The 25655-nt window shown below is 42.5% G+C and overlaps 2 protein-coding genes and 1 pseudogene across 3 annotated transcripts in view; 1 reads left to right on the top strand and 2 right to left on the bottom strand.

Annotated features, from left to right (window-relative positions):
- Positions 1–2794: 2794 nt before the first annotated feature.
- On the bottom strand, positions 2795–17803 carry LOC100426555 (prefoldin subunit 1-like). Its single transcript, XM_015138065.3, is given in 5 exon segments — positions 2795–2876; positions 4108–4215; positions 6237–6424; positions 6427–6586; positions 16400–17803. Coding segments are annotated over 5 exon segments (579 nt in total). The 5' UTR covers positions 16441–17803.
- The window catches only part of BST1 (bone marrow stromal cell antigen 1), a 57898-nt gene continuing 50045 nt past the window's right edge, over positions 17803–25655 (bottom strand). For both annotated transcript variants that reach the window (XM_078003173.1, XM_015138084.3), the window contains one exon: positions 17803–18858. In XM_078003173.1, coding sequence (XP_077859299.1) covers positions 18753–18858 — 106 coding nt within the window. In that variant the 3' untranslated portion in view covers positions 17803–18752. The remainder of the gene's footprint in view (positions 18859–25655) is intronic.
- Positions 18960–19748, top strand: LOC106998270 (large ribosomal subunit protein uL1 pseudogene; annotated as a pseudogene).

Here is a 25655-nt window from a genome sequence, read left to right as displayed (position 1 = left end):
GAGTGATAGAGTAGTAACTCTTTCATTAATGAAGGCAGATCTGTAGCAATAATGAATTGTGAGGTAGAGGCAAAATTGAAAGGATCCCAGAAAAGATCCCCTGAATAAAGTAAAATAACAACAACAACAATAAAATCCAGACTCTCAACTGGGAAGCATTTGGATCAAGTGACAGAAAACCCACTTGTAGCAGAAAGTGCTGGTGTCTCGTGCTTATCCATCTTGGCAATGGCCATTTCTGGACACATCCTCCCAGCTTCCAATAGGAAGCACCTGTGACTGCCTGAGAGCCTTCTCTGACTTCCAACACCTGTTCTGCCCCCACACAGGGCAGCCTGGAAGTGTCAGGAATTAATATCCTCCCTGGGAGCAACCAATGACTGGCAGGAATGCAGGATAGAGGCCTCAGCTTCCCCATGCCTTTGATTAATTAACTCTGAGAAATGTGCTACACTGCCAGCCAAAGGTCCCCACAGGATTAAGCTCCAGTTGCCCTCAGTGACAACTTGCTTGGTAATGCATCCTTCATGGGCCGCTTCCCTCTCTTGTCTCAATCCTGCCTTCCTCTGGTGTGCTGTGGCATTTCAATTACTGTGACTCTTGCATGAAGCGAACTATGATGGAAAAAAGAGGAAGAGATGCACTGACTCACATGCTATTTACAGCAACTGAGAGATGTCATAAAATGGTAATGATAAGGAATGTGGAATTAGCTGTTGCTTTCCACTACCATCATGTGCTGAGGGAAGAAAATAACAGGATCAGATCAACTACCAACTATCAACTCGGGTGTAGTGTGAAGTCAGAAGACCTCAATGGCCCTCAACACTGAACAAGCCCTCACCGCCTGCAGCCAGAGGGTAGACTGAAAATCCTACAAGCACAGCATGTTCATTGTGATCACGGCAGAATAATCAAGAAAACTTGCTCCCTATTCCCAGCCCTGGCAGATATCCTTCATTAAAGTCAAGGCCTTGGTGGGGAAGGAGTAAGACTCTGAGATGGGATAGCGACATCTTTGCCTATGTAATGGCTAACCTTGAACCCCCAGATTCCCATGACCCCCCAGTAAGTTGGCAGGAGTCGCTTTCTCCCCGTCTTACTGAAGGATAGCAGCTCCCTTTGCCTGGAAACTGTGCACAGCCTTGCATTGCAAGAGGACACTTGCCCTCTTCAGAACCTGGCTCCCTTCACTGCTTCTAGACCAATAACTAAGCTCTAGTATCGGCATCATGCTCCTGGGAAATACTGTCCCTTATTTTGGAGAAAAGGGATTGTTAACCAAAAGAATTGTAGGATTTGCCTAAATACATGTCAGGAATTGGAAAAACATGCGTAAGTATAGTGTTGGACTGGTAATGGTGGTATGGAGTATACAAGGCTGGATAAGAAAGAATGAATTGATAAAAGGGTACTCTCTCATGACTCAAAATTTAGTGACCTGGCAAGGCACTTAGAGCTGGCCCTAATAAAACTGTAGGAATGGCTCATTGAAATCTGGAGAAAAGCTAGCCTGAAATAAATTAGATAAGATTGGCCGGACATGGTGGCTCATGCCTGTAATCCCAACACTTTGGGAGGCCAAGGAAGAAGGATTGCTTGAGGCCAGGAATTTGAGACCAGCCTTGGCAACATGACAAGACCCCATCTCTACAAAAAATAAGAATTTAAAATATTAGCTGGGCATGGTGACTTGTGCCTGTAGTCCTAGCTACTTAGGAGACTGAGGAAGGAAGATCACATGAGCCTAGGAATTCCAGGCTTCAGTGAACCATGATGGGACCACTGTGCTCCAGACTGGGAGATGGTGAGAACTTGTCTCTAATGAATAAATAAATAAATGTTTTTTAAAACTAGATGAGATTTATTTACTACTGTGCTTTGGCTCAGGGAGATAAGCTTACTCCAAAGAATGACATAGAATAACATACCAGTTGACAATGTTTCCAGGAGAGTCCAAGAAGATGCTCTTCATTAAAACAATAAAGAATGTGATAGTGGCCGGGCGCGGTGGCTCACACCTGCAATCCCAGCACTTTGGGAGGCCGAGGCGGGTGCATCACGAGGTCAGGAGATCAAGAATACGGTGAAACCCTGTCTCTACTAAAAATACAAAAAATTAGCCGGGCGCGGTGGCGGGTGCCTGCAGTCCCAGCTACTCGGGAAGCTGAGGCAGGAGAATGGCGTGAACCCAGGAGGCGGAGCTTGCAGTGCGCGGGGATCGCGCCACTGCACTCCAGCCTGGGCGACACCGCGAGACTTCGTCTCAAAAAAAAAAAAAAAAAAAAGAATGTGATAGTGATGCGGGTACTGGCTTCACGGAAAAGCTCCAAAGTGGTTTATATTCTGAAGGGCAGGACTGATGATAGCGATATTATCATGGGACTGGGATTCCTAGTACCAAAAGCAAAATAGGATTCCAGAATAGTGGAGGCTTGGTGGTAGCAAGGCAGCCATGACTACCATAATGGCACAAAAGCAACATGGCAAAAAGGGGCCTGACAGACAGGAATCTGAAACTGTGGTTAATATATCCCATGGTTCCTAAGAGCTCTCAGATGTGCAGTTCATAAGGATATTGCTTGACCTTTACAATCAAAAGTGGTCAAGAGCAAGAGAGCCAAATGTTGATGATGTCAGCTACCACAATGGACGATCACAGTCTGATACCCAGTTCCCAGACTTCCTCAGGCCCAGATTTAATCACTTATGGGAGAAGAAGAGTCCTGTAAGCCACAGCAAGCATATAACATAGTGATTCTCCCAACCCTTCCCCAAAGGGACCCATACCCATTTATTGGAGTTCCTGCATATTTGGAGGAACGGAAATACTGAGATCTTCTAATGACTTGATCACAGAGTCCGAGCTGTCAGTGCTACAAGACCCAAAACACAGTCATGGGTCCGCTCAGTCAAATAAGGACTTACTGAGGCTAGATGACAAATGGACTCCAGGACTAAGTTTGTCAGGACCCATCCTGTGATAATTTCCCTAGCCCCCTCTCACATTTGTTCTTTGACCTGTGGAGTAAGAGCCATTATGGTAGGAAAGATGTAGTAAACACCCTGAAGGTGACCACCGTTCCAAAGCAATACCACATCCTAGGTTTCTATGGCTTGATTGTTCCCTCCAAACTTATGATGAGATCCAATTGTCACAGTAACCATATTAAGGGGTGGGGCCTTTAAGAGGCAGAGCCCTCATGAAGGGATTCATGGTGTTATCACAGGAGTGGGCTGGTTATTGCAGGAATCCTGGTAAAAATTATGAGTTTGGCACCCTTCTCTCCCTGCCTCATGCACATGTTTCTTCACTTTGCTATGCCTTCTGCCATGGAATGGCCCCACCAGTTGCTAGTGCCACGTTCTTAAACTTCCCAGTCTCCAGAACTGTGAGAAATGTTTCTTGTCTTTACAAATTACCCAGTCTATGGTGTTCTGTTACAGCAGTAGGAAATAAACTAAGACACAGCGTAATGCAAGGGCTTGGAACCACCCTTAGAGACTCAAAAAGAAAGAACAGTGTGGTGATTTCATCATATCCTCCTTTAATTCATCAATCTAACCCCTGGAAAAAAACCAAACACTAAATGGACTATGTCAGATAATTTAGCCAAGTGGTAGCCCCAGTTTGCAGTTGCAGTACCAGATGGTGGTATTTTATGACAGCAAATTATAACAGCCTTTGACTCTTGGTATACTGCAAATACCTGATTTTCAGTCTCCTTTGGGAAGAAGAATAAGATGCAGTTCATTCACCTTGACTATGCAGGTAACTCACCATCTTGCCCAAGGGCTATGTTAGGTCTACTCTCCTCCATCCCTGTGTAGTCTAAAAGAACCTTGATCTTTGTCTAAACATTCTATGTAACGTCAGTCTGGCCCCCTTATATTGATAACATCATGTTAAGTAAAATTAGTAATCATAAGGTGGCAAGGCTTCGAGATGCCCTACTAAAACACATGCAGGCCAGAGGGTGGGAGATAAACCCTACAAAGATCTGGGACTGAGATTATAGTGAGCCAGTGGTCTGGGGACATTCCAGAGTATCCCCTACAAAATAAAGGATATGTTATTTCATCTTCCTACCACTATGAAAGAAGTACAGCCCATGGAAGGGTTCTCTGGATTTTGAAGACAGCACAAACCACATTTGGGAATATGGTTCTGATCCATTAATCGTGTAATTCAGAAGGCTCTTGATTTTGAACGACCTTAAGAACAAGAGAGGGCTCTGCAGACAGTGCACAACCTGGATCCTGACATTTCAGCTATATTACCTAGAAGAAACCATGATTTTAAAGGCAGGGCCAACTACATAATTTTGGAGGCAATGCAAAATGAAAATGTGAAGCACTTTGTTCAAAAAGCAGAAAAAAAAGTACAGCTAAGCTAAATATACTAAAACAATACATTTTCCTTTAAAAATATTATATTACTAATAAAATGCAATCAGAGTAATAGTGATCATGAGTAATAACACAAACTTACAAATTGCAAGAAAATATTGGTGTCATAATTTTATATTTGTATATAATTCAATGTATAATATATAATTTTATATGATATAGTAAACAATAATACTTTCTTAATGTGACACCTTGATTTATTATGAGATTTCTCTAATTCATTGTTCTGTAAATTTATTTATTAGGTATCAACATTTATGCTTTTTGCAACTTCATTATTGATCAATATAATTGAAAGTTATATCAAACACTTTTATAACCTGCAAAGTTGAAGATAATTTTAATAATTTTAAATTTTAGAAGAATTTTCTGCTAATACAACTGCTACTGAAATGCTAAACATGTTTTATAGCATTGGAATAAATCTGAAAAAATATTTCATTATATAAATTTTAGTACATCTAGAAGCAATGACTTACAGAAAATTTTTTCCAAAAAATTTAACTCTTCAGACAAATCAGTTCTGTGTTAGTCTGAATTTTTTTTTGAGCTTTGAACATTCATTATCCTTGTTTTTAACACGGTTTTCAAATTTATATAATTTTTGTAATGGGTGTATTTAACAAGTGGCTTGCAACAAAATTCATGTAAATTGAACAACCAGCCCTCCTGAGCGGGTATAAGCCAGCTCCAGCACTACTCTGCCCCTAAGCCTCACGATTACAGTGTCCATCTTATAATATTGGCCAGAGGGAGAGAGTCTTGGAAGTGCTGCTTATTGTTGAACTTTCTTTTGGAATGTGATATGGTTTGCCTGTGTCTCCACCCAAAATCTCATCTTAAATTGTAATCCCCATAATCCCATGTGTCAAGGGAGAGACTCTAGGTGGAGGTGATTGCATCATGGGGGCGGTTTCCCCCACACTGTTCTCCTGATGGTGAGTGAGTTCTCACAAGATCTGATGGGTTTATAAGTGTTTGGTAGTTCCTCCTGTGTCATTCCCTTTCCTGCCACCTTGTGAAGAATGTGCCTTGCTTCCCCTTGGCCTTCCACCATGATTTGTAAGTTTCCTGAGGCCTCCGCAACCATGTAGGACTGTGAGTCAATTAAACCTCTTTCCCTTAGAAATTGCCCAGTCTCGAGCAGCTCTTTATAGCAGTGTTCAAATTGACTAATACAGAAGGTATGAGAGAAAGTAGGGAAAGGAATCTGTAGGCAGACTGCCATAAAGGAACCACTCTTCTTTTCACTTAAATTCAGTTACGGGTATAAGTCTTCTTTCTTCCTCATCTGTATACTACACAGAGGCCCAGAAGGTGAAGGGGTCAGTCAAAGATCCAGAAAAGGAAAAGTAAGAGGACAAGATCCCATCCTCCAAGGAAAGAAAGACTCCAATGCAGAGGGAGCAGGAGCTGTGATGGAGATAAGCACTGCCTCTCTCACCCTCCATTCCTATCCCTCGGCTCAAGAAAAGCAGATGTAGCAGAGTGGGACAGATGCCGTTTATTGGCCTGACCAACGTCCCTAATGGAAGCCTCAGACAGAGCCTCCTATCAGTCCTGGCTCCCATCTTCCCTTTCCTGGGAGCTCATGACTCACACCAACAGAAAAGAGTGTTCTGAGCAGGGGAGGCAAAGCCAGGGTAAAAATCTCAGGATTGGGATACAAGAGGGGCTCAGGATTATGTAGAACATGTGATATTGCTAGGCCATCTAGGTAAAACATCCATCAGGGCAGAAGAGAGAGTGTTTCCCTGCACAGACCTCTCTGCCCTTGCCAGGAATAGGAGGGGCAAGAGGAAGAGCTTCCCCCAGAGGCTCCCAACTGGGCGTTTTGTGCCATCAGCATCTCCCAGATGTTGCCCTCAGCTTCCTTAACATTCTGCTCTAGGTAGGATTTTTTCTGTTTTGGTTCTTTAATTTTCTTTTCTTCTTCTATTTTCTGACTTTCTAACAGCTTATTGTGAACTGCCTCCTTGGATTGAAGAATAAACATTCTTTGTCTTCATACATATATCCTACACCTTCATACAGGTTAGTCTCATCCACTGAAGTCATGATCTCTGCATCTGTAAGATGTGCATGCTTTTTTGTTCTGTTTAGCTGTCTAGTCGGTATGTCTGTAAGCTTCACCTTCTGTTCAGTGTCAAAAACTTTGGCTTGAAGCTCTGTGAAGATCCATGGGGGTCACCATCTTGGTGTCTGAATTTAATTTAAATGTAAAGTTATGCAAGGGAATTTTGTTGTTTCCTCTGACATTGTAACTTGTGGAAGTTGGTGCAACAAACTGAAAGTGGGTTCATGATTTGCACATACTTCAAAAGGTCTGTTTATGCATCCTTTATGTACCTTAAATTATAAGGAAAAATTAATTTCAAAACTGTCCTCCTTGTAAATAAGTGGTTCATCTGAAACTTCATATGAATTTGTTTTCTGTCCATCCCATCTCTGCTGCAGCTGGTGCCAGTTGCCATCTAAGGGCAGGCCCATGTCCTCTTGGGAACAGTCCTGAACCCATGACTGACAAATGGATAAATATCTCAACCTCCTCCTGTCTCAGGTACAATCAGTCTGAGGTACATTCTGCACTGTACACCTTAGTTCCCCGGCAGGCTTCAACCCTAGTTTCCTTCAGTGCTAACAGCCTGATAACACTGTATTGGCTTCCTGCCGTCCCTAACTCAATTCCCACTTCTTCGTCAGTGTTTCCTGTATCTTCAGGTAGTTTATCACCTCCCAAATAAGCTCCCTGGACCTATTCTCTGTCACAGGGTCTGCTTTCTAAAGAAATTCAAAGTCAGTCAAAAACTGTGTCTTAGCCTGTTTAGTGTTGCTATAACAGAATACCTGAGCCTGAGCAGTTTATAAAGAAAAGCGGTTTATTTGGCTCAAAATTCTGGTGGCTGGAAAGTTCAAGATTGGGCATCTGCATCTGGTGAAGGCCTCAGGCTGCTTCAACTCATGGTGGAAGTGGAAGGGGAGCCAGAGTGTGCAAAGAGATCACGTGGCGGGAGGGGAAGCCAAGGAGGGAGGGAGACAGGTGCCAGGCTCTTTTTAACAATCAGCTCTCATAGGAACTAACAGAGTGAGAACTCACTCACCCACCCCCAAGGGAGAGCAGTAATGAATTCATGAGGGATCGACCCCCATGACCCAAACACCTCCCACTAGACCCCACCTCTGAACGTGGCCACATTGAAGATCAAATCTCAGCATGAGGTTTGGAGGGACAAACATTCAAACCATAGCAAATGTAATCTGGCTTAAATAATAAAGAGGATCCCTTGATGCGCAAGAGAAGAGACCACCTTCTTCTCCATCCCAAACCCTGAAACACTGCTTCTGAGCTTATCACAGCTTTGGCAGCAGAGCTGAGCATGTTAAAATAAAATGGAGTTTTATTTATTTATACTGTGTGCCGGTGAAGGAGGCAGCAGCAACAGAGACCCAGGCATTATGCACCAACCATATTATGCATCTGGAGATTTCCAGGGCAGCATCCAGGACAGGGGCTCCTGAATCCTTCAGACTTTAGGCCATAAGCCAATGAACATTTGCTCTAAAAGGTGAGATAATACTTTTCGCTTTGTGGCAACCTCTGTTGCCACTACTCAACTCTGCAGTAGCTCGAAAGCGGAGTAGATAAGCATAAACGAACGAGCATGGCTGAGTTCCAGTAAAACTTTATACACTAAAATTTGAGCTTCATGTAGTTTTCAGATGCCATGAAATAATGTTCTTCTTTTGATTTTTTCAACCATTTAAAAACGGAAAACCCACGTGTGTCTCTGGGGTTGTACAAAAGCCAGAATGGGCCCCTGCTACGGGCCATTGACACGTGCTCTCAATAAGGCTGTGAATTACAGCTTTCCCTGCACACAATGTTGGAAGCCCCTTGGAGGTTTGGAGCACCTATGACTGATTTTTCATGAAGGTTATTGAGGACGTGAACAGAATGTTTCAGTACTTTCCCCATCTATCTGCCTCAGCTTTCCTCTTCTTACCTTTCCTCTCTCATCAGGAAGCACTGCTATAATAATAGGATTGCTAGGAGCACAGAATTCTTGGACCATGTTTTACTCCTGGACAAGGTTACTCTACTCCAAGTATGGTGTCCTCCCTGGCCTGTCCACCCCAGCTGTAGACAGGGATGGCCCCTAGAGGGAAGCCTGACAATCCAGCTGTTACATAATGGGAGCTGATCTCCAATCTGTGATTCGACTTGTCTGTAGCAACCCCGTTTGACAACTTTGTTGGAGGAGGAGTAAGTAACAGGGCCAAATCCAATCTTTTGTCCCTGGATATAATGCCAAACACTGTCACTGCTCTTCCCAAGACTCCTAATCAATATCATCAGTAAATATTGACTGAGTAAATATATGCAACCTCTGTCGCAGCTACTCAACTCTGCCGTTCATGAGGGATCATGAACCCTGTGGACCCCTCATGAACCGTGGAGGTGAGTAGTTGCGACAGAGGTTGCATGGCCAGCAAAGCTGAAAGTATTATTTCACCTTTTACAGAAAATGGTCATTGGCTTATGGCCTAAAGTCTGAGGGATTCAGGAGCCCCTGTCCCAGTTGCTGCCCTGGGAATCTCCAGACAAATAATCTGGTTTGTAAATAATGCTCCAGCCTCTGTTGCTGCTCCTTCTTCACCAACATATGATATAAGAAATAAAATTACATTTTATTTTAATATCCTCAGCTCTGCTGTCACATATTTGTTATAATTTAACAAATTAATAAATCTGTTAAATAAATAAAGCGCAAATGCTGAAGACAAACTCAGTAGTTGGGAACATAAACCTTTGTGTAGATGAGTCTCCCTACCTGAAAATACTTCCAGTCCACTCCCTCACAGCCTCACCTCTCATCTGGCTAATAGCCCTCATCTTTCCAGGCTCAACTTAAGGAACACTTTTTCTGGAAAGCCTCCTCTCCTGATGCTAGACTATCTAAGGTTTCCCCTAGTGCACAATCCCAAAGGACTCTGTTTCATCTTCATCACACAAATGAAAGTAGATAATAACTACTAATTTAGGCCCGACATGGTGGCTCATGCCTATAATCCTAGCACTTTGGGAAGCCAAGGTGGGCAGATCACTGCAGTTAGGAGTTTGAGACCAGCCTGGCCAACATGGCAAAACCCTGTCTCTAGTAAAAAGAATACAAAAAATTTGCCAGGCATAGTGGCGCCTCCCTTGTAGTCCCAGCTACTAGGGAGGCCAAGGCATGAGAATCACTTGAACCTGGGAGGCAGAGGTTGCAGTGAGACGAGATGGTGCCACTGCACTCCAGCCTGAGTGACAGAACGAGACTCAGTACCCCCCTCCCCCAACTAATTTAGTTATCAGCCAGTGAGGCTCAGGAGAGACACTCTCTCCCTCTCTCTCTCTATCTCTATCTCTTTCCCTTCCTCCCTCTATCTCTATCTCTCTCCCTTCCTCCCTCTCTTTCTCTGTCTCTCTCTCTCTCTGTCTCTCCCTCTCCTTTTCTCTCTCTCACCCACTTCCCTCCCTCCCTTTCTCCTTCCCCCTCCTATCACCAAATTTTATTAATAGCAGCAATGGTGAACAATGACTTCACTCTGATTATAATTCTGTACAGATCATTGTACCCTACAAAATTCAATCAAGTTTAATGTGTTCCCCTGAGAGCTTGCCACTGTATGTTAACTATTTAAAAATTTTACAAGCACCGTCTTAGAGTTACTATGTCACATGTCCTATAGCAAAGTCATAAAGGTACAGCTGGCACAAGCCAAATGAAAACCCTTCTACTTTTGTGCAGGGGAGAAACACACACACACACACACACACACACACTTGGTTTGGCTTTTTAACATGTATTTTTCTCAAATAAGTAAGTCATTTCAGTGAAGAGTTTGGGTAATTCTGACAGCTACCCTTTAATAGCTACATGATAAAAGAACTTTCAAAGGCCCAAATCACATAACAATGAGTACATGTGCTTTAGAGAACCTGCTGCGTTATACATCTTTTAGGGGAAAAACAAAACTGTATTCCTAAAATGTTAAGTGGAGTGATTTAATACATATACGTCTCATATTGAAATATGTTTTAAAGAGACTACCAAGAAAATACGAATACATAAGACTTCAAGTAATGAGTAATTATGATGAAATAAGCATAGCTCAGATTTTCCAACCTGCTTCATTGGTTATGCATGTGGGTGTTTGAAACCCTCACCAGGTCTTTAAAAACAAGCTCCCAGTCTCAGCAACAGCTGTGCCCTGTTCTCCAGCATGGGCTTTCAATTTGCCCTTCTCTTTGGTGCCAAAAGTCTCCTGAGAAGAGTAAAGCTGAGTTCTGGGTTTCAAATGCCTGTGAATTAAGTTCCAGCAACTGCAGAGTCTCCAATGACGATTCATTGTCCTGAGTTCCACTTTCTCACCCTGGGAAACTTCAGAAAGACTGACTAAATGGAAATGAGCCTTAGGAGCCAGGTCAGCTTGCCTGGGCTGTCTCTCAGGTTAGTGGAACCGGGATTACTTCTCAATCAGCCATGTTCATTTGGCACCTTTTGGCAAACCTCAATTTTCACAGCTGAAGAAATTTTAAAAAGCTAGTGTTCACTTGGCACATGCCTGCTTCTAGTCTTTACTTTGGAAATGTTCATTGTCATGTTGGCTTAGTAGGGTGCCGTAACGAACTATGAATTTGAGGGAACGCAGTTCAGTCTGTAACAATTGTGTTGAAGGTGAACTTCAAACAGGTAAGCCATCAGCTGGCCAAGGCGTGGCCATTCCCACTTCCCATCAAGGTCATCAAGGATTTTTTAGTTAATTTTATTTTTATCAAACTCTTATACCTTCCAACATATATTTTTAAATCAACCAATATTTAGGAATGTTTTTAGGATTTTTTTTCTCCTTTTATATTGACCAACATCATAGACTCCTCACCTGAACAGTTTCCTCTTCAGGTTCAGAAAGTCCCTTGTTACCAAGTCTATCGTGCTAGAGGGAATACAGCCAAGTGTAAAGTACCTGGTACCTAGGGCAGGAGAGGAAAGAGTAGACCTCAGTTCTTCATGTGCCCACATAGTCCTTGTGCTCAGGGGTCTTCCATGTGCATTTCTCTTTTGGTCAAATGCTTAGCATTGTTCATTCACTTGGTAGAAAAACATTAAGTACCCATTAAGTGTGCCAGGCATGGAGCTGGTGCTGGGACCTGTTTGTTGAAGACACACGAGGCTGGTTTTCTTAGCTGTTTTTGCCAAGGCTCCCTGCCACCCACCCTTGCTGCCCAGACCAGGGAGGAACCGAGGCCAAGAGAGGTGACCTTGGCCACGTAAGAAAAGCTTTCTATGTCTATGTTTTCTCATCTGTAAAATAGAATAATAAGAGAACTGATTCCATGGGGTCGAGTGAGGATTGAAAGGGGCCGTGTATGAAAATACTTCACAGAATGCCCAGTGCACAGTAACTTCTGATCTGCAGAGAGTGCTGTATTGCAGATGGTGTTTAGACAGCTATCAAACAACTCTAGTAGTAATAACAACAATACTAGCAAATAACACTTACACAGGGCTGATCTACTATACACCTGGCACTGTTCTGGGTTCTTTATGCACATTCACTCATTGAATTATGAGTACTTATATTCCCTGCTTACACACAAGGTGATACAGCTCAGGTCAGGTAAGTGACTTGCCCAAGGCCACAGAGCGAGCAAGTGCTGAAGGCAGGATGTGGGCCAACCTGTTAGGTGCCAGAGTCCATGCTCTTTGCCACAATGTTAGGCTGCCTCCACATTTCCCTTGTCTTGATTCCCTAAACCCAAGGATCTCACTCAATCTGATCAAATGCCGATGAGGTCGTGGCTGGTCAGGGTAAAGCAGTATAACGGACACAAAGACAAAGAGGTAAAGTTGCTGTCCTCAAGAGAGATATAAAAACAAATGGATCTAGAACTAAGTAAGGCTTCAAGGAGGAGGTGAGCAAAGGTACCAGATCCAAAGGCTTATGTTGAGAATAGGGAACTGAGAGTATTCTGAGAGTTCATGGAGAGTGCAGTGGGGTCTCCTGGGACACAGACCTAGTAAGGCAGTTTAGGGGCAAATGGAAAGATCTTGAATAGCAGATTTATTTTATTTTATTTTATTTATTTATTTTTTGGAGACAGAGTCTCACTCTATCACCCAGGCTGGAGTGCAGTGAAGCAATCTTGGCTCACTGCAACCTCTGCCTCCCCGGTTCAAGCTATTCTCCTGCCTCAACCTTTGGAGTACCTGGGATTACACGCACGTGCCACCACGCCCAGCTAATTTTTGTATTTTTAGTAAAGACAGGGTTTCACCATGTTGTCCAGGGCTCCTGACCTCAAGTGATCCACCCACCTTGGCCTCCCAAAGTGCTGGAATTATAGGCATGAGCCACTGGGCCTGGCTTCTTGAACAGCAGATTGTAAAATTTGAAATCTATCTTGCCAAGGGTAGGAAACCATTGCTGATTTTGAGCAAGAGGGCAATGCACTCAGGACCCTAGCGTAGGACATTGCTCTGGCAGCATTGTGGAAGTTAGGCTGAAGGAGAAACCAAGCAGAAGCAGAGAGACCAGTCAGGAGGCAATGATATGTTTGAAACTTGTGATTTACCTTGTGCAAAGGCTAGCACTGGCAGTTGAATGGTTCTGCTCTGGGCTGCACTCCTAATGTCCCACATAGCCTCTTAGGTCTAAAAATATAAATATGAGCATAAAAACACATAGAAAAATGTCTGATACTCTGCATGTGGTATGACAGATGAGATTTATTGCCTTCTTCCTAATTTTTCTGTGTTGTGTAGATTTTTTCAAGTAAGCAACCATTATTACTCTTATATTCAGGAAAAAGTGAAGTTATGTTTAGTTTTTAAAAATAAAGCCTTATTTTTTCCTGTGGAACTCAAAATGGCATTTCTGTAATTGAGTCGCAGGTCACTGTGCTGTGAGTGGCTAAGTCCCCTGGTAACCCAGGCAACATGAAGGCAGCAGACACTGTGTTCTCTAAGCTTGGCCTAAGAGACACCCCTTGGCTGGGGCTCCCATGGGATTGGCCTGAGGAGCCAGACGGTCCTGAGACAAACCATGAATTATGAATTGGAAGTTGGTTGGTTGGGTCTTTTTCTCTTTCTCTGAGTACCCAAAAGTCTTATGCTGCTTGTCATCTTCCCTCACTGCTCCCCTCACACACCCTAGCAATATCACACACTTCAAGTGTTTTATGGAAGTATGGCATAAATACAGGAAAGCATGGCACACCATGCTATTAATCTTCCCTTGTACCCTCCTTGGCCTCCTCCAACAAAAGAATGCTAAATAATCCCCCACCCTGTGTTTTCCTCTATTAAACTTAGTTTATTCACACATGGAAGGTCTACTTCATCCAGGCAGGGCTAGGCTAGGGCTGCAAAGATGGGTGAGTCTACAAAGAAGCCACAGTCCCAGGGTGAAGTCAGGCAAGGACCCAAATAATGCTAACACCATGGAGATGGGCCCGGTTAGGGAATTATTTGCTCTTTTTCAGGGAGAGAGGTCAACAGAAGGATCCAGGGAGGAGGTGATGTTTAAGGGATGTCTTAGTGTCTGCCAGATGGGAGACAGGGCAGGAAGGAAAATCAACACAGAGAGACCAACATATTCAAAGACCCTGAGGAGGGGGAGAGTAGAGAGCACGTCTGGGTAGAGCACCAAGCAACTTGGTTAGAGGAGCCCAGCTGAGCACACCTTCTGTAAGAAGCTGATACCACTTTTACAATACACACCAGTGGCTAACCAAATGAACATTCTACCACATGCCAGATTTTCATGGATTTCATTTCTCTGCAGTCTCCCTTCCCATAGTCTCTTTCCTTAACCCTTCTGAGTGTGGCCTGGTTCCCGCTCCTGCCTGCTCCCTGTGGCAGTGTCTGACTGAAACCAGCCCAGCTGGCCCAGAGAAGAGATGTCTACTGTTTTTTGGATAAACATGAAAATTGACCCTCTCATCTTAAAGGTTGAAACTTACATTTGTCTTATCTGAATTCCTTCCTCAGGAAACTGACCCTTAGGCCACCCAGTTAGTATCAAGGAACCAAAACTCACCAGACCACCACATCCACACAATTAGATGCCAGACCCTTCATCAATCATGATTCCTATTTAGCAGCTTCTCTTCCTTACCCCTCCCTCATTCCTGTTTTCTCACATATAGTTACATTTCCTTCCTGCTATATAAACCCCTAAGTTTAGTCGACTGGCCAAGGAGACAATTTTGAGACTGATCTCCCCTTCTTCTTGGCTGCAGCACCCAAAAAAGCCTTCTTCTCTGGCAATGCTCATCTCAGTGACTTGCTTTCGGTGCAGTGAGCAGCAGGACCTAGAGAAAACCCTGGTGTTTCGGTAATGCTACCAAAACCTGGCCCCATAGCATCCCACGGAGGAAGGAATCCACTGTTTTGCCAGGTGCTTTGGAGTATGCTGGTCATGGAAACTGGAAGGCATGACAAGTATAAGTCAGTGAATGCTTGCTGTGGTCATGACAAAGGTGACCGATGGTGACAGTCAAGTAGCCTGGCCCCTCCTGCAATGTAGGGACAACCCCTGGATTGAGCACCAGGGGCAGGGCAGACCTGTGTGTAGACCCCACAAAGTGGGGGTAATGATGGGAGATGAAAAGTCGGAAGAGAAAGAGGCAGAAGGCACAGGAAACAAGTTAAAAAGCCATTGTGTGATTTCAAATGAAAGAGACTGAAGTCAGCCCAATGTCTGAGAGGATCTCTAGATATTCACAAGGTTGAATTTTAAATACATTGTGTTTTCTCTATTAGGTTGGTGCAAGTAATTGCAGTTTTTGCCATTAAAAGTAATATCAGGCTTTTTTGTTTTTCAAATAGCAGGGGTTTTTTGTTGTTGTTGTTTGTTTGTTTGTTTATTTTTTTGAGAGAGAGATTCTCACTCTGTCATCCAAGCTGGAGTGCTCTGGCGCGATCTCAGCTCACTGCAACCTCCATCTTCCAGGTTCAAGCAATTTTCCTGCTTTGCCTCCCAAGTAGCTGGGCAGGCACACACCAACACACCCAGCTAATTTTTGTATTTTTAGTGGAGACGGGGTTTCACTATGTTGCCCAGGCTGGTCTCAAACTCCTGACCTCAAGTTTTTGCCCCTACTTTTAATGGCAAAAACCACAATTATTTTTGCACCAACCTAATATATATCTATATACATGCAATAACCATAAAGCTGTGTGTTTTCCTAGTTTTATAGTGAATATTTGGTCAAGTGTCCACAAAAATTGAGTAACGACACTGCCAGGAGGATCTCTCCAGAGATGGGGGTGGCAGGGTAAGGAAGAGAGAGCTTGGTATTCAGAACTGTAGGGCTGGAGAGATGTCCTGCTGCTGCCGGGGGTCACCAGGGGCTGCATGGTCGTTTTCTCTACAGAGATCTATAGCACCCTACAGGAAGGTAAGGAGCTCCTCTGCCACTTGCTGGCCCTGGAGCATCAGAATTAGAATCATCAGCTTTCAAGCCTAACGACCCACACTTGCTTTAGGTCAAACAAGCAGTAAAGAGATAACAGAAGTGTCTGTGATGAGCTTTTGGTTTTGTTTTTCCCTTCTGGAAATGTTTTATGTTGGGTCAAATTACTACACATATGATGTGTGTGTCTGTGTGTGTGTTTGTGTTTCTCTTTTTCTGATAATAAAAGCAACACATACTCATTGGAGAAAATTTGGAAAACACAAAAATATCAAAAGTCAGATATAAAATAAGACCACCGTTTGGAGAAAACTGCTTGGCCTTTTGGTTTATTTTCTTTTGTGTCGTTCATTTATAATATATGTATATCATCTGCACACATATTCATAATATATTAAATTTGTATCATACTTTAGACATTTGCATCATATGATAAAGTTTTATATTTTATCTCTTACAGATTTTCCTATGTGATTAAATGTTCTTTGAAAACATTTCTTTTTAGCTTACATAAAATAAAATTTACTCTTTTTCATATACAGGTCCATGAGTGTTGACAAACACATGGATTCATGCAGTCACTACCACAATCAAGACACAGAGCAGTTCCATCGCTCCCCAAATTTTTCTCTCAGTGTCACTTTGCAGTCAGCTCCTCCCTCTAGTCCTAATCATCCTCAACCCCTACAATCACTGGTCTGCTCTCCGCTCCTACAGTTCCACCTTTTTGAGGATCTCATATAAATAGAATCATACAGCTGGTAGCCTTTTGGTGTGGCAGCTGTCACATTTTAGTTTCATCCATATTGCTGCATATATCAAGGTAGTTACCTTTATTGCTGAGTAGTATTCCATGGTATAGATTTACCAGTTAGTTTATTCATTCACCATTTGAAGAACATTTGAATTGGTAAACATGGCTTTTACTTGTTGAATGATACTCCATTCTACAAATATATTAAAACCCATGTAAATGGTTCTGATATGGTTTGGCTCTGTATCCCCACCTAAATTTCATATTGAATTGTTGAAGGTGAGGCCTGGTGGGAGGTGATTGGCTCATGTAGGTGGTTTCTAATGGTTTAGCACCATCCCCCTAGTGCTGTCTCATGACAGATCTGTCTCACAAGATCTGGTTGTTTGAAAGCATGTAGCACCTCCCCCTTCAATCCCTTCCTCCTTCTCTGGCCATGTAAGACATGCCTGCTTCCCTTTTGCCTTCCACAATGATCAAAAGTTTCCTGAGGCCTCCCCAGCCATGCTTCCTGTAAGCCTGTGGAAGTGAGAGGTGAAGACAGCTGGACTTCCTGGGTCGAGTGGGGACTTGGAGAACTTTTCTGTCTAGCTAAATGATTGTAAATGCACTAATCAGCACTCTGTAAAAACACACCAATCAGTGCTCTGTGTCTAGCTAAAGGATCGTAAATGCACCAATTAGCACTCTGTAAAAACGCACCAATCAGCACTCTGTGTCTAGCTAAAGGATTATAAATACACCAATCATCACTCTGTAAAAAGGACCAATCAGCACTCTGTAAAATGGACCAATCAGCAGGACGTGGGTGGGGCCAAATAAAGGCATAAAAGCTGGCCACAGAGCCAGCAATGGCAACCCACTTGGGTCCCCTTCCACGGTGTGGAAGTTGTGTTCTTTTGCTCTTTACAATAAATCTTGCTGCTGCTCACTCTTTGGGTCCACACCACCTTTAAGAGCTGTAACACTCACCGCAAAGGTCCACAGCTTCATTCTTAAAGTCAGCGAGACCACGAACCCATCAGAAGGAAGAAACTCCGGGCACGTCTGAAGGAACAAACTCCAGACACACCATCTTTAAGAGCTGTAACACTACCACGAAGGTCCACGGCTTCATTCTTGAAGTCAGCGAGACCAAGAACCCACCAGAAGGAACCAATTCTGGACACAGAACTGTGAGTCAATTAAACCTCTTTTTAATTTTTGTTGTAAATTACCCAGTCTCAGGTAGTTCTTTACAGCAATGCAAGAACAAACTAATACAAGTTCCAAACAGTTTCAGTAAATATGTAAATATTGCTGGACATTTTGGGTTTTTCCCTCATTATAAGTAACAATTATGGCTGGGTGTGGTGGCTCACGCCTGTAATCCTAGCACTTTGGGAGGCTGAGGCGGGTGGATCACCTTAGATCAGGAGTTTGAGACTGGCCTGGCCAACATGGTGGCCAACATGGTGAAACCCTGTCTCTACTAAAAATACAAAAATTAGCTGGGCATGGTGGCAGTCACCTGCAATCCCAGCTACTCGGGAGGCTGAGGCAGGAGAATCGCTTGAATTCTGGAAGTGGAGGTTGCAGTGAGCTGAGATCTCACCACTTCACTCCAGCCTGGGCAAAGGAGCGAAACTCTGTCTCTCAAAACAAAAAGGAACCAGTAACTGAACATCTTTATACCAAATAAATGAAATCTTTGCAGACAAAATATATATGCATACATTTATATAGTACACATATATCTTAAGTGATCAACAAGCATGCAGTGTGTGTGGAGATACAGGAGATACAGGAAAATATAGATGATGTAAAATACAGCTTTATTAGAATTCTCTGAAAATGTTTGATAATATACAAGCAGTCTGACTCCCAGTGCTTTGTGTCATTATAAAAATAAGAAAATAACTTGCTTTAATTCTAATGCAGCATTTTTTAATCTGCCAAATAAAACTAATTTCTTGTTTCTGAAATCCTGTGCATATGTCTCATTGAAATACCATTTCAGGACATCGTTTTCCCCGCAAAGAGCTTCTTTAGACAACAGAATCATTTGGTATACACAGAACAGGAATGATGATTGCAAGGGGAGGCTGCAGGGCTGGGGGAGGGTTAGAGCAACACAGTTCACAGTTACCGTTGAGTCCCGGAAGCCAGCACCAGAAGGAGGGGAATGATAAGAACCGCACTTTGTTCTGCATAAAGACTTGGGGCTTTTCTTTGAGTAGTGGCTGCTGCCCTGCAAATTAACAAGGAAATAGAGAAAGTGTCAGTATTGGTGTATGGAATCTACACTCAAAAATATATGTGCAGTATTAGTCTCTTTTCTGGTTAGCGTGGAGGGAGAAGCCAGGAGCAGCAGTCTCCCGTGACACCCTGTAGGAGGCGGTGCGGGAAGTCCTGCATCGGAACCAGCGCAAGGACCCCAAGTTTCTGGAGACGGTGGAGTTGCAGATCAGCTTGAAGAACTATGACTTCCCAGAAGGACAAGTGATTCTCGGGCACCGTCAGGCTTAAGTCCACTCCCCGCCCCAAGTTCTCCGTGTGTGTCCTGAAAACCAGCAGCACTGTGACAAGGTGAAGGCTGTGGATATCCCCCACATGGAAAACAAAGTACTGAGAAAACTCAACAAGAATAGAAAATTGGTCAAGAAGCTGGCCAAGAGTATGATGCATTTTTGGCCTCAGAGTCTCTGATCAAGCACATCTCACGAATTCTCGGCCCAGGTCTAAATAAGGCAGGAAATTTCCCCTCCCTGCTCGCACACAACAAAAACATGGTGGCCAAAGTGGATGAGATGAAGTGCATAATCAAGTTCCAAATGAAGAAGGTGTTATGTCTGGCTGTGGCTGTTGGCCACGTGAAAAGGACAGACAATGAGCTTGTGTGTAACATTCACCTGCCTGTCAACTTCTTGGTGACATTGCTCAAGAAAAACTGGCAGAAAAACTGGCAGAATGTCCTGGCCTTATATATCAAGAGCACCATAGGCAAGCCCTAGCACCTATATTAAGGCACATTTGAATAAATTATACTGCTACCAGTAAAAAAAAAAAAAAAAAAGAAAGAAACAAAGAAAAAAAAAAGCAAATTGTGCACACCGTGGAGAAATTTACATAGTATATAGGAAGTTATAAAGTGGAAAGTAAAAGTCTCTTAGTCTCTCCATTTGCATTTTCCATAGAAAACCAACTTTGACAGTTTGAGTTCTCTTTCCAGGAATGCAATGCACACATGCATGCTAAACCTGCCTAATAGAACTAATTCCTATTTCTGAAATCCTAAGCACACATGTCATTGAAATACCATCTCAAGACATTGTTTCCCGAGCAAAAACCTTCTCTAGACAACAGGACCTGCTGCTGCCCTGCAAGTTATCCTTAAATGTCTTTAGATATCCTTTTATCTAAGCACAAAAGGAATCTACAACGTGTGTTGCATCATATCTTGAACATGCTTCCATATTGGTACACAGGGAGTTAACTCATTCTTCCTTGTGGATGAATTTTTATTGTATGAATGGGTGACACGGTGTTAGCCAGGTTCCCTACTGATGGCTACGTTATCAGAGTTTAAGTGTCCTGACACAAAGACATCAACAGAGGGCCTGCCCAAAATATGGACCCTATTCATAGTAAACAGCATCTTACCACTGGGTTTGTAAAAACAGAAATTACTGAATTCTTTTAAACTAACTAAAATATGAGTTTTTAAAATTATGAGACCATCTAATGTTGGCTTGGAAATATATCCCATGGCTCTGGACTAGCGGCCCTGTCCTTAAAAGTTCCTGACTCCATTTGAATGCTGGTCCTCTTTTCTTTTTTGCTAAAGAAATCTCACCCACAGGTTTGTATTAGGGCTCCACCTACTGGACATTTTGTACAATTGCACCTGTGATGCAGTTAATGTCCCAGACTTGATTCACTCAAAATTTAAAATGACTTTTGCTTTCAAATAATTAACTAATTAACATAAGGTTACATTTTTCTTTACTTTTAAAAAAAATAAAATGACACATAATTAAATACACTAATAATTACAGTCTCCCTTCATCTTTTGCCAGTTCCTATTCCTTTGCCTAGAAGGAACTCACAGTTAGCAGCTTGGAGTTTACTTTCTCAGACCTATTTCTATCACTTACATCCATTATCATGCACAAATAGAAATATGCTGTTTTGCTTTCTTCTGCTTTACATGTCTGGGTTCATATTCTGTGCATTGGTTTGTCACTTTGTAACTTAAAAAGCTTTTCTTGTCAATGTGAGACTATACTTGAGGGGTAACTGCACTGTTTGCAGTTACTTTGATTTTTAAAATTAATTCTTGTTATTACATTTATACACTCAAAAGCCTAATTTTCCCATGCCCTTTTATTTAATTTACAAATCACACTGTACTATTTAAAAACCTAGTGAACTCTGACAGTCACTCTTAAGGATGTGTCACAGTTACTTAATTCACATGATGTTTTAAACTCAAGTTATTTCAGGTTAAATTATTATTATTATTCTTTGAGAAAGGGTCTCATTCTGTCACCCAGGCTGGAGTGCAGTGGCGTGACTACAGCTCACTGAAGCATTGACCCTCCTGGGTTTAGAGAATCCTCCTGCCTCAGACTCCTGAGTAGCTGGGACCATAGGTGCACACCAACATACCCAACTAATTTTTTGTTTGTTTGCTTGTAGAGGCGGGGTCTCACCATGTTGCCTAGGCTGGTCTTGAATGCCTGGACTCAAGTGATCCTCCCACATTGACCTCTGAAAGTGCTAGGGTTATAGGCATGAGCCACTGGGCAAGGCTTCAGGTTATTTTTGACTTAAGTATTAAAATATTATATCTTTTTAAAAAATTTTTAAATGACTTTAAATTAGCCAAACTTTCTCAATTACTTGATTGTAGTAAACCTAATAAATGTATAAAATTTAATCTTAATTATTTTACAAATTCCACTACTGGTTCAAAACTTAGTAAAATTCTCTTATAACTTCCTACTAAAAGTCCCAAGCCTAAAATCAGTTACTTGGCTGGGCATGGTGGTTCACACCTATAATCCCAGCACTTTGGGAGGCCAAGGCAGGAGGATCACCTAAAGTCAGGAGTTTGAGACCAGCCTGGCCAACATGGTAAAACCTCATCTCCACTAAAAATACAAAAGTCAGCCAGGCGTGGTGGCTCACATTTGTAGTCCCAGCTACTCGGCAGGCTGTGGCAGGAGAATCACTTGAGCCCAGGAGGTGGAGGCTGCAGTGATGAGCCAAGATCAAGCCACTGAACTCTAGCCTGGGTGACAGAGCGAGACTCCATCAAAAAAAAAAAAAAAAAAAAAAGGAAGGAAGGAAGGAAAAAAGAAAAGAAAAATTTCCAGTAGTGGTGGCGTGGGCCTCTAGTCTCAGCCACATGAGAGGACGAGGCAGGAGGATCACTTGAACCCACAAGGTTGAGACTACAATAAGCCATGATCACACCACTGCACTCCATGCCTGGATGACAGAGTGAGAACCTGTCTCCAAAAAAAAAAAAAAAAAAAAAAGGAAAAAGAAAAAGAATTAGTTACTTAATAGCAACCCATATACTGGCATCACAGGTTTAATCCAACAGCTGTTCTTATATGCTACATTCTCTAAAATATTGCCAATAATTAAATACCAAAACATACAGATTGTCCCTAAATTTACCACAAAACAATAACATGGGTGGATTTACATCAACAGTTGTTTATTTCATTTGAAACTTTTTCAGATTAAAAGCCCTTTACCCCACTGTTCCTAAACAAGTAGAGATGAGTAGTCCTGTCTCTGCGGCCTGGGGCATTTAGGACAGAGACTTCTGGCCAAGTTAAGAGATCTGATGTTTGCCCTTGGCCCTCAGCGCCACACTGAGTCCTCATTCCAATACTATATGTCTGTTTTCTCATATCATCACCAATCCTGCAGATTAAAAGTCTACTGAATTTTTGGCCAATATTATAATCTATAAGCGCTAAGGTTGGTGCTTATTGACCTTATAATCTAAGGTTTCCTCTTAGATTATTCATGTGGTCTTCTGCTTGCCATATGATTATTCTACCATTGTCCTTAAGAGCTACATTCTACTCTCTCCAGTAAGTATACCCTTTGATGTAACCATTTACTTGTCAGTGGATATTTGGGTCTAGTTCCCAATATTTCAGTATTATAAAGAATGCTCTGGCGAACATATTTGAGCTTATAAGCTGTATGCGCCTTTTGAATCACTTCTTTAGAATAGGGCACCAAAAGTACCCTAAAGTCTGACCTAGGTCGAAGACTGTGATACTTTTCTAATTCTTGACGCATATTGTCAAATTGTTTTCCCAAAGCACTTTATCAATTTACAGTGATATCAAGCTTGAATAACATCTCTAAAACACTTTTCTGCTATGTTTTAATGTATGTCAAAAAAGTTTAGGTGAAAATGACACCTTGCTGAATTTGTATTCCATTATTATTAGAGCGATTAAATAATCTTGTACATTTGCTATTTGTGGTTTCTCTTTTGTAAATTATCCATGAATATTCACTACTAGAATGTTTAAAAAAGAGATTAGTAAAATTCCTGCCAGGGTGATGAAAGTTGGAGAAAAACTTGGCAGAGTGAAAGAGAGTTTTATCCTTGACATTCAAAGGAATCGGGCAGAATTGTCAAAAAATGTCTACCAACAGTCACTGAAAGAATGCCCACACACAGGAAAGAACAGGTCAGGAACTGCAAACCCCTTACCTACCTGCTGTGGTGTGAGCCCCAGAGACACTTTAAGGCAGTGTGGTGTGGTAGGAAGAATGAGAACTTTACACACAGACAAACGTCGGTTTTGCTTCTGCCTCTGAGTTACACTGAGTGACCGCTTAATCTCTCTGAACCAGCATCATTGCTGACAATCAAACTGTCCTCCTTCCAGGAACGTGGTTGGAGTAAAATGAGATGATCACTCCAGAGTGCCAGCTGGAAGCCTGACACTGCAAAGTGCTCAGAAATACTGAGAAAACTCAGGAGGCTGAGGCAGGGGAATTGCTTGAACCCAGGATGTGGAGGTTGCAATGAGCCGAGATCACGCCACTGCACTCCAGCCTGGGCGACAGAGCGAGACTCCGTCTCAGAAAAAAAAAAAAAAAAAAAAAAAAAGAAAAGAAAAGAAAAAAGAAATACCAAGGAGAAGTAAGAAGAGCTGCCCTCGTTCTCCTTATGCTTCCTGCAGCAGGGGAGCTAACCCAAGGCACTGGTGCTAGGATGGCACCATTTGCCCATTTCAGGAATGGTGGTGTAGGGTGCAATGGGTTTTACAACAAGGAATTTTACATGGTCTGTTTCTGTATAGGTTGATAGTCTTAATAATGAGACAAAGAGTAAACCCATACAATCCTAAGTAATTCTAACACCACGGACTCTTCCCTATCCAAGCCTTACAAGGTTGCAGGTTCCTTAGAAAGTCTATACCACTAAATCTTTTCAACAACTTCATTCCCCCCTTTTCCACATAAGTGACCCACAGAAGGATTGTTTTTCTTGCAATCAAAACGTAGAACTTCTGCATATGCAGCCTCTGGGCACTTCTCTGAAGCTGTCGTAGAGCATTTGTCATTCCTTTTGGTTGCCCAGCACCTTTGAACGTCGTTCTTCTTAAATCTATGCCTTTCCAGGGTAGAATCCAATCATTCAGTCATTCATTCATCTATTTGGTGCATTCATTCATTCCTAAGTGTCTACCAGGTTACAAGCTCTGTTTTAGGTCCTTAGAATACCATCACCAGTGAACAAAACAGGTCAAAGTCCCTGACTTCCTGGAGCTCATGTTCTAACAGGTGGGAGGTGCTAAAGAATGAACTTCCCAGCATGGGTAATATAGTGAGACCTCATCTCTACAAAAAAAAAAAACAAAACAAAACACAAACTTAAAAGTTAGCTGGGCATAGTGGTGAGTGCCTGTTTCCCCAGCTATTTGGGAGGCTGAGATGGGAGGATCACGTGAGCCCAGGAGGTCAAGGCTGCAGTGAGCCGTAATTGTGCCACTGCACTACAGCCTGGGTGACAGAGAGAGACCTTGTCTCAAAAAAAAAATAAAAATAAAAATAAAAATTACAAAAAAAAAAGAATGAACTTCACAAGTAGGTCAGTCAGAAGATAAATACTATAAAAAAGAAAAAAATACAGTCACATGAGGGTTTTGAAGAGCCACAGTTGTGAGATGGAGGCTATAATTTTAAATATTGAGATCAGGGATCAGAGTAACCTCACGGAGGCTTTGTAGATAAGAAAACTGACAATTTCAGATCATCTGACTAACTCAGTAAGAACAGAGTGCTTACTGCTGCCAAAACGGTGTTTCCACAGGCCAATGAGCAAGAAAGCATGTAATATCTTACGGGAAGTGGATCAAAACTAGCCTTGAAATAAAAGTTCCAGGTGAGAAGCAGTGGGTGACGTGTCTGGAAAGAGTATGATGAACCTGGAAGATGGGACCAGAAGTCTGAACTTGGTGGTAGAGAACTTTGAAGGTTTTTGAGCAGCAGCGATGTGAGGGTGGACTTCATTTTCAGCTGAGGAAAGGAAGGACCCAGGTTCACAGGCTGTTCTTTATCTCCTGTGAGAGACCCAGGTTCACAGGCTGTTCTTTATCTCCTGTGAGAGACCCAGGTTCACAGGCTGTTCTTTATCTCCTGTGAGAGACCCAGGTTCACAGGCTGTTCTTTATCTCCTGTGAGAGACCCAGGTTCACAGGCTGTTCTTTATCTCCTGTGAGAGGACTCAGAAACGATGTATGCCAGATTCACAGGGAACGAATAGCATTAGAGCATGAGGAGAGGACTTAAATCCATCACCGAACCCTGGGATGTTGGCTCCTAGAATACATGCTGGAGATGATGGGTCTGTTGTCCTAATTTCCGGCCCAAAGAGCAAGAAATCTGTCAGAGTGAATTTTGACAGTTCTCAGACTCCTTCAGATCCTGGTTCTGCCTGCACTAGCTGGGTGGTCTTGGGTGAGTCCTTCATTAACTTCTCTGAGCCAGAGTTTCTTT

The sequence above is a fragment of the Macaca mulatta genome, chromosome 5 (assembly GCF_049350105.2).
Source record: "Macaca mulatta isolate MMU2019108-1 chromosome 5, T2T-MMU8v2.0, whole genome shotgun sequence".
Taxonomy (NCBI): domain Eukaryota; kingdom Metazoa; phylum Chordata; class Mammalia; order Primates; family Cercopithecidae; genus Macaca; species Macaca mulatta.
The sequence above is the reverse complement of the archived record's forward strand: the minus strand, read 5'-3'. Positions and strand labels throughout refer to the sequence as shown.